A 17,691-nucleotide genomic window follows, 5' to 3' on the forward strand; every position below is an offset into this window, starting at 1 on the left:
CCAACCATATTGAATTGGAACATATAAATGAGCATTCTTATTGGATGATTTCAGGTAGCACCAACATCTATTCTTCTGTTGTGTAACTACCGAACACCACAGTGGTAAGAAAAGTCTAAATCATTTCAATAGACAAAACGCTCAAATCTTTTGAGCCACAGAGATCTATTTGATTTAGATCTGTTTTGAGCTTTAAGATAGACTTTTAGCTTTTACCCTTGTTCCTTTCAAAGCTGCTTACATACTAGACATGGGATTGGTAAGAATGCAGACTCATTCAAATTGGAATAGGCAGATAGCCTAGCGGTTAAGAGCATTGGGCCAGTAACCGAAAGGTCGCTGGTTTGAATCCCTGAGCCGACTAGGTTAAACATTTGCCAAAGTGCCCTTGAGCAAGGCACTTATTGCTAAATGCCTAAAATGTAAATGCAATGTAAAATTAATTATTGAAACAGACATTATGGAATCATTTAAACAGACTTATAGAGTTAGTACTGTTGCTATGATGACTGTGACGTGGCTGGATGTTGGAGAGACAGCTGCAGTAACACAACCATGCACAAGATGGCGCCACACCCTTTCCTTTCAGCCTTCCTCCCTGTTGTCAGGCAGACAAAGAGTGGCAACACTCCATAAAGACAACTAGAGGAGGAAAAGGCTCTGAGAGCACAGAATGGAGTAATTAGGAAATTCACTGTGATTGGAACGCTTTCTAGAGAGTAAAGAGTGGTTTTCCTGACGCTCTCAGACCAGTTAATTTTGGCACTCTTTTTTTAGATTTAGTCTTAGTCATTTTGTTTGCCATCCATTTTGCCTTTCTTTCTGTGCCACCAAATGGTTACATATAGGCTACTGGTAAGTTACCAGGGCCACGTTTAGTTGAAAAACTTTATCGAACGTTGCAGATAGAAATTCCATGAATAGAGCTGACGTTATTCCTTATTCAACATGTCAGAGAGGCATGTTTGTTTTACATAGCATATTTCTGTCTGAACGTTCCAAAATGTTGCGGACTGCTGAACACACCCCAAGTTGTTAGCTATAGCTAGCTAATGAGGTAACATGACTGAACAAGGTGTAGCCTAAACAAATGGTTAACGGTCTGGTCCGCAAGTAGCCTAGTTTTAGAATGGCCCGCGATAGGCTTTATGAATGTCCGTGAATGCACGATAGAAAGAACAAAATGTAGCGTCATGTCTTTTGAATTAGAAACAAGATGTTGGTAGCTAACTAGAAGGCTGGTAGATAACTAGAAGACTGGTGGTGACTGGTTAGCTAAGGTGAAGCAAGAGAGTCGTCTGCGCAATGTGTGTAATCGGAGGCGGAGCCGAAGAGGAGCCTGTCTGCTGGTCTGCCCACAATCATCGCTTGCTCCACCGCAGCTCACCAGCCGTGTGACGCGTCCTTCCCACTGCTGAACAGAACTGAGCTGCACATCTGTGCTGCTAATTTTAGTTGTGCTTATCACAGAAAAGCTCTCAATCTCTCCAAAAACTATTGTCCAGTCCACTTAGTATTCAGATTTTTGTCACAGAGATAATTTTGTCTCGTTTAGTTGTAGTCAACTAAAATGAAAAATAATTTTTGTTTAGTTATAGTTTTTTCTGGGTCTATTTAGTCAGTTATAGTCTTGTCAATTGCCACTGAAAAATAGGTGTTTGACGAATATGTTTGTCACTCTTTCTGTTGACAAAATGAACACTGTCAGACAGAGAACACGTTTTGGGGAGTGTGCGTGCGTGGGGATCGTGTTTGTGCATATGTGTGTTAGTGAGTAAAAGCTGTGAAATGTTGTTGAAAGCAGAGGTTATTTCTGTTAAATGGGACTACTAGTGATAACTAGTGTTGTCTACCTGGGCTAACAGGTGAGTGTTTTTAGGTGGCTGTGTATTGCTTCATGCTCATTCCTTGCATGTGAGGGTGTGTTTCTGGGTTAGTGCTGTAGGGTGCTCAGTGCTGCATTCTTAGTGTGTGTCTGTGTGTCATACTCCCACAGGGTTGGACATGTCTCTCTGCATTCCTCACTGATCTTATAATATTCCCATTGAAGGGGAAATAGCAATAAAACAGCCCGTAAACACACACACACACACACTGTTCCCCATTCTGCTTGTCTAATATCCAGTCTTGAACACAATAATGGTGGCCGGTCAATAAGTCATCAAGCCAGTAATAATAGTTGAGCCTTTTTATCCCAGCTCTACCCTGTTGCCATGACGCCTCAGCTAGTAACCATAGAGATTATGTATGTGAATGGAGGATGGAGGATTTTAAATCAGATGTGTCCCTTTGTTTGTGTATTTCATACCTTCTCTGTCACCTGTCCAAATGCACAGTGTGTGTATGTGTGTGTGCGTGTGTGTCAACTTCTCTGTCACCTCTCCAAATACACAGATTGTTTCCCATCACACCACCAGATGGTTCCTGCCTTCGTTAGCCACAGCACACACACTGCTGGTCAGTTGGACGCGCTTCTAAGCCACAAATAATTGAATCTTAATGCATGTTTTGTGTTAGGAGGATTCTATGTAGGAGGGTGTGCGTGCGTATGTATGTGGTCCATATGGGTACTGTTCCGGTTGTGTGCATACGTGTGTGTGTGTATGTGTACATGTTTATGTGTGTGTTGAATGTGTACTGCTTGTAGGCTATCTTGATAGAGGGGTGAGTAACGTTAGTACTTGGTGTTAATTGGTGTGTGGGTGGTTTTACCTGAGGACTGTACAGTGCTGCATGTGTTACTATGTTACATTCTCTAAGCATTGTTTGTTACATCCTGTTTGGATTCACAACACCCCCCTATGGTAGAATTGAGTAGGAGGTGTAGTGAGAGATGCTGTAACATTATGTTCTGACCCTGACAGTTTTGTACTACTGTAGATTATACAATGGGTGGTTCTAATCCTGAATGCTGATTGGTTAAAACCGCATTCCAGCCGGTGTCTATTCCACAAGTTACCACCCGCTAAATCTATGATGTTAAAATGCCTATTTTACTCTGCTCCATCTGACTGCGCAATCCACTGTCTAATCAGCCCAGCCAGGCAATTTATAAACTTGATCTCCACTATAAAAAGCATCTAGACATTATCTCACATTTCTTTTAGACTAGCATTTGGTTTTCAGAGATTTCTATAAACCTTGCTGTCTGTCTCTCCGACATTTGCAACATTGTTTCAATATTGAAATTCGATCTCCAGCTGTCCCATACATAGTAATGAACGTGTCAGGAGTCGGGACGAGACAGGCAGGCAGCGTTTCTCAGCCAGTCGAAGTGAATCAGCTGGCATCATATTTATGGATATATACAAAGAAATGTAAATAGAAAACAGGTAAAACTAAATGAAATGCAGCTAGTTTGCAGTCTTTCCAGCTTCAGTTTGAAGTTGTTGTGTTAGCTGTGTTGTTGGCTAGCTCCTCTGAACAACAGTGTCCTGATGAGAGAGCACATTTTCTATGCCAGGCAAAATCGTGCATCATTAGCTCATTGTTATGGATGTCTCCAAATAAATGTCACTAGAAAACAGCTTAAACAAACACAAATGCAGCTACTTTGCTGTTATTCTGGCTGCACTGTTTGAAGTGACTGTAAGTTAGCCGTAGTTGGCTAGCTAGCAAGCAAGGGATGAGAACGTTGCCAGCCAGTATGGCTATGGAACATTTAGAACGACCGACTAGGTCATGTCCGTAGATACAGAACAAAAAGACTCAACGACTGGGTCGCGTCTCTGCCAACCGGACCGATAGAATGAACGACCAGCTGGCTTGGGTAGCAACCTTAGATTTGTGTCGGGACTATATCTCGTGGAAGGATGAAATAGTATGAATAAATGAATCAAAATAACGTTTTTTTATGTTGGTAACCCATTGTATAAAAGTGATAATGCCCTCGAAGCCGGTGTTTGGAGGATATATTGGCACGGTTTGCCTGCCTATACTTCGTCTTGGGCCTACCAACACCCGTGCAAATATATCCTCCAAACACCGGCTTCGAGGGCATTATCACTTAAACATAGTATCAAATGAATGATACTTCTAGTTAGGAATGGGATGACGCAAAGCCAAGCTAGATGTTTCATGTATTATACACACACACACACACACACACACACACACACACACACACACCTGTTGTCAAGTCCCATCTCTGTGTGCGCATGTGTGTGTTTAATTCAAGTTTCAACATATGAGTCCTGTACCCGAACATTACGTAACTCTTTACGATGATGATATTCTGTGGAAAACCACAAAGGAGTCAGAGAACCTGAGGACAACATGGACTTTGCAAGAAAGAGTGTGGAGGACGGAGAGAGAGAGAGAGAGAGAGAGAGAGACTATGAGAAAGAGGGAAAGAGAGTGCTTCAGTCAGCTGTGCTCCGTTAGCTTCATGTCATTCTACTCTTGTCGTGTGGTGTGGTGTCAGATTATAAAGGGTGATTTAGCTCATTGGAGAGTGGTATGCAGGGATACACAGGAGCTCTGCATTACTGGTATGCACTGACATATACACACACACTCATTTAGGGACATACACACACACACACACACACTCATTCACTCACTCTCTCACTCACCTACACCGGCAGCCAGTGTGCATGAGCCCTTCTCTGGATGGGCCCTGCGTCGCCATAGTAACGAGGTGGAGAGAGAGAAAGAGCGAGCAGAGTAGAGCGGGGGTTTCAGGCAGAGATGTAGGAGAGCCAGTCTCTCTGCAGCAGCTGGAGTAAGGAGGAAGGAGGAAAACCTCTGGAATCAGGAGAGAGGAGAGAGAGAGAGAGAGAGAGAGAGAGAGAGAGAGAGAGAGGGGAGAGAGAGAGAGAGAGAGAGCGGGGAGTTGAGAGAGCGGGGAGTTGAGAGGGGAGTTGAGAGAGAGAGTGAGAGAGTGGGGAGTTGAGAGAGAGAGACAGAGAGAAGAGGGCACACTCCTCCTCTTCTCTGCTATTTACTGCTGGACTGGATTGTGACTCACAGCTAAAAGGAGCGACATGTATTAGCCTGTCTCTCTGAGAAGGAGAGGGGGAGCACACAGCTCTGGGGCAAGACAGAGAAGAGCTGGTGGAATTGAGTGTTCCTCTCTCCAAGACCTTTCGTACGGAATACCCCCTTCGGAAGAAAGGTAAGTCTACGGGGAATGAGAATGGGAAAGAATGATTAGAGAGACAGAGAGGGGGAAGGAGTGAGGAGGAAATACTGTACAGAGAGAGAGAGAGTGCGTGGAGACAGAATGAGAGATGAGCGTTATTGGTGTTGCTTTGAGAAACGCGTTCTCCATCGATTTTATTGTTCGGTGCTTGCTGCTGTCTCTATCTCTGCGTTTTTCGTAGTCTGGCTTTCTCTCTCTCTCTCTTGCTCTCTCTCTCTCTATCTCTCTCTTTCTCTCTCTCGTTCTCTCTCTCTTTCTCTTTCTCTCTCTCTGTCTCTCTCTCTGTCTCTCTTTCTCTCTCTTTCTCTCTCTGTCTCTGTCTCTCTCTTTCTCTCTCTCTTTCTCTCTCTCTGTCTCTCTCTTTCTCTGCGTTTTTCGTAGTCTGGCTTTCTCTCTCTCTCTCTCGCTCTCTCTCTCTCTCTCTTTCACTCTCTCTCTCTCTCTCTCTCTCTCTCTTTCGCTCTCTCTCTCCTCTGTAGAGGTTGTGTGTTCTATGGGGTGCATTGGCCCGAGGGGATGGGAATGTATGAAATGATTCTGTGCAGTTCAATCATTACTGCTGACTAGTGACTATTCCATGTGTGTGTTTGTATGTGCGTACCTGCCCATATTTGTGTATTTGTTTTTATCTGTGTGTGTTTTGGAGATGTGCTGTACACAGTTACATAAAAGAGAGATTTGAGTCCTGCTGGGCTGGGGATTGCTGTGGCTGTGCAGCAGTGGTGAAAGTAGTGTATAGTAATACGCAGATCTGGTGTGTGTGTGTGTCTCTTTTATCACTCTCAATAGATCAAACAAACAATACCAGATTGTTTTCCACAGTCGTGTGTGTGTGTGTGTGTGTGTGTGTGTGTGTGTGTGTGTGTGTGTGTGTGTGTGTGTGAGGGGGGTGTAGAGGGGTTAATAGAGGGCTTGAGTTTAGTAGGAATACACAGTCACTCACGTATACCATGTACACATTTAGACATGAAGACACACATGTATAGACATATAGGCCTACACACACATCTCAGGGCAGGCTGGGTAAAAGGCCCTGAGGGCTTGGTGTAGATGGACCTCTCAGATCTCCTGTAGGGACTCTAGCTGGGAATGAACCTTCAGCCCTGGTTCAGTCTCTGTCTGTTCATCACATTTAGAACAAACGCTCATGTACTTGCGCATCAACTTAGATTATTTAAATCTCTCTCTGTCCCTCTCCATTCTTTTTCGGCACTAAGTTAGGACATGTTTGTGCACTAGGTCCTGGAAGGAATAGAATGCAGCCCAGCTATTGCATTACATGGGGGTGGTAGGTGGTGTACAGGTAAGTTATATGGGTAGGTTAGTATAGTGATGGTGGCTGATGGGGTTATTACACAGTGTCTATTGCGGACTTTACCTTGGCTAACCCTAGATCTGTAAAGCATTGGCGACCAATCTCACCATATCGAGAGGAAAAGTGAAAGAGAGAGTAGGGGTGGGAGGAGCGAGAAGGAAAGAATAAAAACAGGAAGAGAGAGAGATGAAGGGATGAGAGAGAGAGATGTAGGGATGAGAGAGAGAGATGTAGGGATGAGAGAGAGAGATGAAGGGATGAGAGAGAGAGATGAAGGGATGAGAGAGAGAGATGAAGGGATGAGAGAGAGAGATGAAGGGATGAGAGAGAGAGATGAAGGGATGAGAGAGAGAGATGAAGGGATGAGAGAGAGAGATGTAGGGATGAGAGAGAGATGAAGGGGTGAGAGAGAGAGAGAGAGAGAGAGAGAGAGAGAGAGAGAGAGAGATGAAGGGATGAGAGAGAGAGATGAAGGGATGAGAGAGAGAGATGTAGGGATGAGAGAGAGAGAGATGAAGGGATGAGAGAGAGAGAGATGAAGGGATGAGAGAGAGAGAGAGATGAAGGGATGAGAGAGAGAGAGAGATGAAGGGATGAGAGAGAGATGAAGGGATGAGAGAGAGAGATGAAGGGATGAGAGAGAGAGAGAGAGATGAAGGGATGAGAGAGAGAGAGAGAGAGAGAGAGATGAAGGGATGAGAGAGAGAGATGTAGGGAGAAAGAAAAGTGGCAGAGAGAGAGAAGAGAATCAGAAGAGAGAAAGGGTTGGGGTTGAGAAAGGAGGGAATTCGAGAGAGAGAAACGGAACGAAAGCGAGAGAGAAAGAGGGAGAGAGTGGGGTGAGAAGGAGGCAGGTTGCAGCAAGACAGCAGACATGTTTGAGCAAACAGAGTGGAGGAGAAGAGGGGTAGAGGCAAATCCTACCACCTGCCCTTGTTTTACAACGACGCCAAGTGACCAATCATAGCCAGCCATCCTGCTGCTCACCCTGCCCCACCTGACCAACTGGCCAATCAAATCATCACCTCACATAGGGGTTGTGACATGTACAATATTCCGCTTAATTGACGACCATAAATCATTTTACACTTCAGTCAACCTTAATGGACTTACCTAGATTAGTCCTACTTATACATTACTTCTCAAACCGCAGCCTATTCCCTATATAGTGCACTACTTCGACACCCTATTCCCTATAGGGAACTAATTTTGACCAGAGCCTGTTCTGATCAACAGTACTACACTATAGGAAGCAATAGGGTGTCTTTTGAGATGATCACATCACCTCAGCCAACTGAACTGTGTCACTCTGACCAACCAAGTAGTGTTCAATACTGACATTTGTTATGTCATTTTGAGCAATATGTGTTTAAGGAATTTTCACAGTCCATTGAAGCGTCATTGGTAGATCAAGGCTAGTGCGTGTATGCTAGTGTGTGTATGTGCGTGCGTTCTCGAGTGCATTTGTGTGTGTGTGCATAATAGATCCCGTTTGTCCTTTTCACTCCTCACACATGCTGCGTATACCATTATACAGTGCTATGAAAAAGTATTTGCCCCCTTTCTAATTTTTTCTACTTTGGCATATTTGTGATACTGAATGTTATCAGATCTTCAACCAAAACCTAATATTAGATAAAGGAAAAAACATAAGTGAACAAATAACACAACAATTACATATTTATTTCATAAACAAAGTTATGCAACACCCAATTCCCCTGTGTGAAAAAGTAATTGCCCCCTTACACTCAATAAGTGGTTGTGCCACCTTTAGCTGCAATGACTCCAACCAAATGTGTCCTGTAGTTGTTGATCAGTCTCTCACGTCGCTGTGGAGGAATTTTGGCCCACTCTTTGACTAGGCCATTCCAAAACTTCCAATTTGTTGCTTTTTAGCAATTTTCATGTAGACTTGATTGTGTGTTTTGGATCATTGTCTTGCTGCATGACCCAGCTGCGCTTCAGCTTCAGCTCACAGACGGATGGTCTGACATTCTCCTGTAGAATTCTCTGATACAGAGCAGAATTCATGGTTCCTTCTATTAAGGCAAGTCATCCAGGTCCTGAGGCAGCAAAGCATCCCCAAACCATCACACCACCACCACTTTTTCACACAGGGGAATTGGGTGTTGCATAACTTTGTTTATGAAATAAAAATGTAATTGTTGTGTTATTTGTTAACTTATGTTCCCTTTATCTAATATTAGGTTTTGGTAGTTTTTTTTTGGAGGGGGACCACAGAAAGAGAAATAGTGGTAGCATTAGAACTGTGTAGTGATTGGTTCACTGAGGCCTATAGAGAAATAGTGACAGCATTAAAACTGTGTAGTGATTGGTTCACTGAGGCCTATAGAGAAATAGTAACCGCATTATAACTATATATAATGTATGCACTCACTAACTGTAAGTCGCTCTGGATAAGAGCGTCTGCTAAATGACTAAAAAAATAGATTAAAAAAACAATGGTTCACTGAGGCCTATAGATAAATAATAACAGCATTAGAACTATATAGTGTTTGGTTCACTGAGGCCTATAGAGAGTCTCTGTCCCAAATGGCAACCTATCCCCTATATAGTGCAAACAAAGTCAAAAGAAGTGTACTACAAAGGGAATAGAGACTCTTCTTGGCTGTTTGAAATCCTATCGGTTTCATCAGAGGCTTTGAAGTACCAAATGTAAACGTTCCTTTTTCATCATAACCCAGAAATATCACAGTCTGTTTCCTCTCCTCCTTTCAGGCCAGCGTCTTATTGGTTATTACATCTACCCAGCCTGCCCATGTATTCATGAGCTTGTGTGTGTGTGTGTGTGTGTGTGTGTGTGTGTGTGTGTGTGTGTGTGGGGGGGGGTTGTGAGTGTGTTTTTCCTCCAGCATTTGTCGTGTTTTTCCTCCAGCATTTGGCACTATTTCTGTCTCTCAGACACAAACACACACACACACTGAGCCCATGCTCCCAGTCACATTTAACACTAGCTATTAATGGAGATGTATCCATGGTGAAGGTAGTTTTATAAAATCTCCTCTCCTATTGGCTCTTCGGGCTGCCGGTGAACAAAACAACCTTCCCCATTGGTCCCCTGGAATAGACAGTTTCCTGTGGATTGCCTCTGTATCGAAGCCAATATATTGTTTATTTTTAGATGATCTGTTCTTTATTGTTCTACAACAAAGAGACACTGAATCATTCTAAACGTACATCCTGAAAAACACATACACTGTATAGATTGAAGATCTGTTTGAGGAAACAAAGCCCACCCATCTCAGCCATAGCAGTGGCTTTGTCTTTACTGTACAGTGGTTGCTAGGCAACCGGTGGTCTCTGGTTTCCCTCCAGTTGCCCCGGCGATGAGGAGGAGAGGCGCTGGTTAAAAATGGATCAGGAAGAAAGAGCGAGGGCAGATGCTTGGTCTCCACGGTGATAGTGATGACCATTGGAACTGTGTCTGTCTGTATTGTGTGTGTGTGTGTGTGTGTATTTGTTTGCTTGTGTGTGTGTAGACTAGAACCTGCACTGCAACAGTCCAGCAGCAATAGTCCAGCCAAATCAATTCCAGTCAGGATAGACAACACAAGGGCCTTTAGGAAAACCTGTAGTTCCAACGAAGCCAACGAGGGGGAGGGGGAAGGGAGAGAGGAGAGAGGAGAGAGAGAGAGAGACTAATGGTCTTTGATAAAAGACAACCGTTGTGATAAATCACTGTCAACACGACTGTGGAAAACAATCTGGTATTGTTTGTTTGATCTATTGCGAGTGGTAAAAGAGACACACACACACCAGATAAGCGCATTACTATACAGTAGACATGACTTGTTGAGGGTACAGTAAAAGGAACTTTGCCACAGGCCGCAAACAGTGTATTCAGCTGCTCACACTGCGCTGCATTGTTTAAAGCTACAGTCTGCGATTTGAAAAAACAACAAAAACACAGCTGAAGCTGAGTCACAGACTGTAGCTTTAAGCTAGGTACTCTGTGGCCTATGGGGACATTGTCTCTTCCTTGATATTTATTCATTTACAAACACAAACCAACAGAAATAACACAATCACCCGATACACACCACAACATGCCCACACCTGTCCATGAACACACAAAAACACATTGTCTCAATGGGATTTTAATTTTTTTCTAAGGCTTTGTCTGTGCTATACGGTGCCTTCGGAAAGTATTCAGACCCCTTGACTTTTTCCACATTTTGTTACGTTACAGCCTTATTCTAAAATGGATTAAAGAAAACATTTTCCTCAGCAATCTTCACACAATACCCCATAATGACAAAGCGAAAACAGAAATGTTTGCAAATGTATTAAAAATAAAAAACTGAAATACCTTATTTACTTATGTATTCAGACAACTTGATTGGAGTCGACCTGTGGTAAATTCAATTGATTGGACATGATTTGGAAAGGCACACACCAGTCTATATAAGGTCCCACAGTTGACAGTGCATGTCAGAGCAAAAACCAAGCCATGAGGTCAAAGGAATTGTCCGTAGAGCTACGAGACAGGATTGTGTCGAGGCACAGATCTGGGGAAGGGTACCAAAAAATGTCTGCATTAATGAAGGTCCACAAGAACACAGTGGCCTCCATCATTCTTAAATGGAAGACGTTTGGAACCACCAAGACTCTTCCTAGAGCTGACCGCCCGGCCAAACTGAGCAATCGGGGGAGAAGGGCCTTGGTCAGGGAGGTGACCAAGAACTCGATGGTCACTCTGACAGAGCTCTAGAGTTCCTCTGTGGAGATGGGAGAACCTTCCAGAAGGACAACCATCTCTGCAGCACTCCACCAATCAGGCCTTTATGGTAGAGTGGCCAGACGGACGCCACTCCTCTGTAAAAGGCACATAACAGCCCACTTGGAGATTGCCAAAAGGCACCTAAAGGACTCTCAGACCATGAGAAACAAGATTCTCTGGTCTGATGAAACCAAGATTGAACTCTTTGGCCTGAATGCCAAGCGTCACATCTGGAGGAAACCTGGCACCATCCCTACGGTGAAGCATGGTGGTGGCAGCATCATGCTGTGGGGATGTTTTTCAGTGGCAGGGACTGAGACTAGTCAGGATCGAGGGAAAGATGAACGGAGCAAAGTAAAGAGAGATCCTTGATGAAAACCTGCTCCAGAGCACTCAGGACCTCAGACTGGGGCGAAGGTTCACCTTCCAACAGGACAATGACCCTAAGCACACAGCCAAGACAACACAGGAGTGGCTTCGGGACAAGTCTCTGAATGTCCATGAGTGGCCCAGCCAGAGCCCAGACTTGAACCCGATCTAACATCTCTGGAGAGACCTGAAAATAGCTGTGCAGCGACGCTCCCCATACACCTGACAGAGCTTGAGAGGATCTGCAGAGAAGAATGGGAGAAACTCCCCAAATACAGGTGTGCCAAGCTTGTAGCATCATACCCAAGAAGACTTGATGCTGTAATCGCTGCCAAAGGTTCTTCAACAAAGTACTGAGTGAAGGGTCTGAATACTTATATAAAGATTATTCAGATTATTTTTAGCAAAAAATTCTAAAAACATGTTTTTGCTTTGTCATTATGTTATATTGTGTGTAGATTAATGAGGGGGGGAAACACAATTTAATCAACAAGGCTGTAACATAACAAAATGTGGAAAAAGTCAAGGGGTCTGAATAATTCACTGTATGTCAATGCCTGCCTGTTCATGCAAATTTAACTAGGCTGTCATGGGCAATGCTAGCCTGGTTAAACTAAACTGAATGCTACCAAACAATAGGGAACGTAATGTTTAGTCCGGTTTGACCAGGCTAGGGCAATGCAGTCACAATCATGTTCCCTTCCCTTTCATCTTACTATTAATACCAGACAGATTTAGACCCACAACTGATGATGGAGATCAGTCAGTCTGTCTGCTTCCCAAATGGGACCCTATTCCCAAAATAGTGTCTGGAGTTCACCAGCCGTGCTTCGATCCAATGGAGCCAAGGCAATGCCCTTGAGCTCAACCAATCCAGAGTCCATGAAAGAATTGACCTGTAAAGGATTAAAAGGTATTGTCAATGCCTTGGCGACGTGACTTGTAGAGTCGACTGGGGAGTTCTGATTGGGTGATATTGAGAGGCTGGAGGACGCACATACACTCACATGAAAACGCATACACGCACGCACGCACACACACACAAACACGGACACAAACCAATACAGACACGGTCACAATGTCTGAACGTGGTTGTGGTCGATGGAGTGGAATAAGAGGAGAGCTTTTAGGCCCTTCAGCCTCATTTTCAACTGCAAAGCAAATGCTTTTGGTTATTAGGTCCATCAGAGCAATCACGTCAGGGGACCGCGCTCTCTCACTAGGCAGTTAGTCTATCAGTTAGATAGATAGGAGGAGGGAGGGAGGGAGGACAGGCAGAGAGAGGTAGAATAAGAGGGAAGGAGGGAGGGGGAATGGATGGAAAGAGAGGTAGGTAGAAACAGAGGGGGCAGTGAGAGGGGAAGAGGGAGGGAGGAAGGAGAGGGAAAGAGGATAGGTAGAAACGGTCAGAAAGAGAGCCAGGGACAGAAAGAGAGAGGGAGGGAGGAAGAGAGATAAAACTGCATACCCAGCGGGAACTGGACAAAAAGATGGAGAGGGACAGCGAGATAGATAAACGAGGAAGAGAGTTGGTCTTGTTCTCTCATCATTAAAACTAGAATGGTATTGTGAGCACAGACAGTGATTTGGCTAACGTTTCTCCCTCCGCCCCGCCCTCCTTTATCTGCTCCAATGAGCCGGCCTGTCAACCTAACTCTGCCATTGGTCAGAGAAGGCATCCCTTTGTGACAGGATCCTAAATTAGGGAAAAGTCCTTGTCCAGTGATTAAACTAGTGGTCAGTTGCAGCCAACCGTATCCTTGTATGTCCACCAGTTCACAGTACTTATCTGTTTGAGTCGTTATTGTTTTGGCATGAAAGTCTTACTAGGGTGACATAGTCAAGGCTTCCGTGCTGAACCATGTTGGTGTTTGTAAAGTGACTCAATTATAAAGTCCTTCAACAGTGTCTGGAGATAGTTATTGTATAACCACTATTTTCATTCCCCTTCATAGGACAGTGAACTCTTTTTCCTGACTGTCTCTGTAATCAAAGTTCACTGATTGTGTGTGTGTGGTCTCTCCTCTGGCATTGCAGTGGAGTTTAGAGGATTAGGGTCGTTACCGTATCTGTCCCGGTTAAGCCTGTAATCAAAGCTGTTCCCCTGGACTAACGGGAACGTTAACGAGATTACTCCATCGATCACCAAACACACACGTTGGCACTAACTCTCTTCAGAGTGAGCAGACCACACACTCTCACAGTGCGGATAGACAGACAGACAGAGATACACACGAACGCAGGCACACACACACACACACACACACACACACACACACACAGACACACACACAGACACACACACAGACACACACACAGACACACACACTGACTCTAGACAAAGACTAGAGGCTACGTCCCAAACCGTTTAATTTAAAGGAAGATAGTCAACACCGCAGGGTAAGTTAAGCAGCTTGATCCCTCCGGCAATGTCCCTGCAAAAACACTGCAATCTGGAGAGAGAGAGAGCGAGAGAGAGAGATAGAGAGAGAGAATAAAAGAGGGAGCGAGAGAGGAATAGAGTGAACGATAGAGAGAGATGGGTTGTCACTTTGCCATCAGAGACAGAGATAGACAGAAGAAGGGATGAGACACAGAGAGAGTGATGGGAAGGAGAGAAGAGTGATAGAATGATATTGAGTGAGAGAGAGAGAGAAGAGAGACTGATATTTTGCTGTGTATTATGATGATTATGTGTAATATAAATATTCCCCTTTGATATAACTTTGTATATTTTTACTGCGTCTTGGCATTGGCAATGTGACCTACTTGCTTATCATATCAGCAGAGCTTATTGAATTGGATTGAATGCAATTGAATATGGAGGTGGGGATGGAAGCAATAGCGGGAGAGTGAAAGAAGGAGTATATTGAGCGTGTAGGGTAGAGGCTAGAGTCTCTGTAGCAGTCACTCAGTCTATACGCAGACAATGAATTTAATTTAAATGCAAATGAGAGCATGGTGCAGTCAGGCACACGTACTGTAGAGAGAACACACACATACTGTAGGGAGTGTGTGTGTGTGTGTGTGTGTGTGTGTGTGTGTGTGTGTGCTAACAGTAACTGGTCAGGTTACATTTAAGTCCTCGTCCATCAAGAGTTAACATTGTAATGTACTCCCTCAGGATCTAAATAGCGTATGTTTTGGTCAAACAAAGAACAAGAAGTGTGTGTGTGTGTGTTTGTGGAGACATGCGTGTTCACACGTATGACTGCGTGTTGGTCGTTTTTACCCAGCATCCTCTGGGTAAAACACAGCCCAATTGTGTGTGTGTGATTATTGTAACTCTGTGTTTCCATAGCGACAGGTGAATTTACACAGAGGTTGATGCTTGTACAGTTGATGAGGTAGATATTGGGTGTTTTTGCCGTGGTGCGTGTGTGTGGTAACAGATGCGGGCCAGTAATTGGTGAGTGAGGGCTGGAGATGAAGGAATCAACAACGTGACTGCGTGTGTGTGTGTTAGGTAATGGTGGTAGTGTAGGGAGAGTCATTAGGCTCACAGCTAGATCTCAGACTCACTCTAATTACAGACTCTCTAGCTGGAACAGACCTACATCCTCCCTCCTCTGTCCTCTTGTCCACACACACACACACAGAGACACACACTTACATCCACTTCCTTTTGGGAGAAGAGCTCACTGCCAAGATATCATATGAGCCTCACACACACATACACACAAACCTAGTGTGTTGGAACCCCTCTTTTGGCAGCCCTTTAAACCCCCCGCAGAATGTGCCAGGAAGGACAAACCAAACTAAAAAGTGTGTGTGTAATAATTCCAGCCATTACAATGAGCCTGTCCTCCTATAACTCCTCCCACCAGCCTCCTCTGATTACAACATCTGTTTTTACCTCAGGCGGTCACATATGATGTCACCATATCACCATTGTTATAAATGTGATATTGTCAGTTTATTATTGTGGTCTTTTTATTATTCCAGAGTGCCTTGCTACCAATAGCAGTATGACTTTTTAATTTAACTGTCATAACTATGTTTTACTTCAATGGGTTCTTATTACATGCTTAGTTCACGTTGATTACATGTTGAATACATATTGATAATTGTGTTCTAATAGTTGTGTTGAATGGTTGTTGACGTGTGTCTCTCTTCATCCCAAGGTGTTGAAGATCAGTCTGATAGGACACAGGAAGAGAATCCTGGCCTCTCTGGGAGACAGGCTTCACCAAGACCCTCCACAGAAACCCCCACGGGCCATCTCCCTACGGGTGAGTGTGTGTACGTGTGTACGTGATGGCAGTAGTCAGATGGCAGTAGTCCTCCCAGATGGCAGTAGTCCTCCTAGAGACTGCAAACAGAGATTCAGTGAGCTTAGTGGAAATATCTCCACTGCTGTTGTTAGCCTTCACAAGTCTCCTGGCAGACACAAAATGGATGCCGCCAGGACCACAATAGCACCGCAGTTTCCCCTCTCTCTGCCGGTCCTGGATACTAATTACAAGATACTGGATTCCATTCCCCAGTGTGTATGGGTCTAATGTTCAACTAACAGAGGCCCGGCAAATGCTTCACCTCCTGGGACTCAATTTGATCTGGCAGCCAGGATGTGGCTGCTCCTCTGCAGCCTTCCAAGGCCCGGACGTCTGCTTTCATTCCATTTAACAAATCGGTCCAGGCAGAGGGACTGGGCTGTGTCTCCACTGCAAATCTAGTCTGATATCCACGTCCAGAGCCGGGCTAGCATACAGAGAGGAGACTGAAGGTTTATTCAGCATAGCATGTTGCTACGTTCCAAAAGCATACCACTAGAATACCACTTAGAATGCATGCTCAATACACACAGTAGCTTCATTTTAAGTGGTATGCTAGTGAGAAAAATAAGATAACAGTTAAGCAAGGCTATCACTATGTAGTGTAATCATTATACTATTACTGTCTCTTCCTAATTTGCAGCCTCCCTCCCTAATTTGCACCCTCCCTTGAGGCATGCCCTCATTGGGAATAGCCAGTAGTGGTGGTCTTGGCAGATTTGACCTCTCCTTTTCTAGATACAGACACCATTTAATAACCCCTCCCCTCTGTCCATCCATCCATCCTCCAAGGAGCCCGGTGGCTGCAACACCCCTCCCCAGATCCTTCCGGGCCAGGCTGCGTACACCACGGCGGGCGTCCCGGGGGGCTCATTGGACGTGCAGCACCTCATCATGCAGGCGGACGCACGGCGCCGCCAGCGCTCCAACGACAACTACTTGGAGGAGGTGCCTCGCTCCAAACTGGAGCGGCAGATGGCCCAAGTCAGCATGGTGAGAAGGGGGAAGGGGGAGAGGGGGAGAGGGGGAGGGAGGGATGGAAGGAGGAGAGCGGAAGGGAGGGGAAGGAGGAGAGGGAGGGAGGGAGGTAGGGAGGGAGGGAGGGAGGGAGGGAGGGAGGGAGGGCGGGAAAGGAAGAAACAGCAGCCTCTCACAATCTCACAATTATTTTCCTGTGTGTACCTATTTGACCTCTCTACCAAACTACGAAAGAGTCATGATTAATATAATATGACATATCATTAATCTTCTCGGATGGTCGGGGGGGGCGATAAAAAATAAATAATTTGTACACGCAAGAATCCCAAACAGATATAGTATTGTATAAAAATATAATCATTTCAAACCTTGATTACTTTGGGATACGATCACAGATGCCTCTGTTTATGCGTGGAAACTACTGTACTTGAGAACAGATTAAAATCACTATGAGATCATTTATTTTATGTCCAACAACGAAAATTATATAAACGTCCTTTTTCAGAACCCTGTCTTTCAAAGTATATTCGTAAAAATCCAAATAACTTCACAGATCTTCATTATAAAGCGTTTAAACACTGTTTCCCATGCTTGTTCAATTAACCATAAACAATTAATGACCATGCACCTGTGGAACGGTCATTAAGACACTAACAGCTTACAGACGGTAGGCAATTAAGGTCACAGTTATGATAACTTAGGACACTAAAGAGGCCTTTCTACTGACTCTGAAAAACACCAAAAGAAAGATGCCGAGGGTCCCTGCTCATCTGCGTGAATGTGCCTTAGGCATGCTGCAAGGAGGCATGAGGACTGCAGATGTGGCCAGGGCAATAAATTGCAATGTCTGTACTGTGAGACGCCTAAGACA

At 44.5% G+C, this 17,691-nt stretch overlaps 1 protein-coding gene across 4 annotated transcripts in view; it reads left to right on the plus strand.

The window, feature by feature from the left end:
• LOC121543435 (ankyrin repeat and sterile alpha motif domain-containing protein 1B-like) overlaps nucleotides 1-17,691 on the plus strand; it is a 286,881-nt gene that overhangs the window by 237,301 nt on the left and 31,889 nt on the right. For all 4 annotated transcript variants that reach the window (XM_041853304.2, XM_041853303.2, XM_045208911.1 and 1 more), the window contains 2 exons: nucleotides 15,693-15,800; nucleotides 16,635-16,835. In XM_041853304.2, coding sequence (XP_041709238.2) covers nucleotides 15,693-15,800; nucleotides 16,635-16,835 — 309 coding nt within the window. The remainder of the gene's footprint in view (nucleotides 1-15,692; nucleotides 15,801-16,634; nucleotides 16,836-17,691) is intronic.

The sequence above is a fragment of the Coregonus clupeaformis genome, chromosome 28 (genome assembly GCF_020615455.1).
Source record: "Coregonus clupeaformis isolate EN_2021a chromosome 28, ASM2061545v1, whole genome shotgun sequence".
Lineage (NCBI taxonomy): Eukaryota > Metazoa > Chordata > Actinopteri > Salmoniformes > Salmonidae > Coregonus > Coregonus clupeaformis.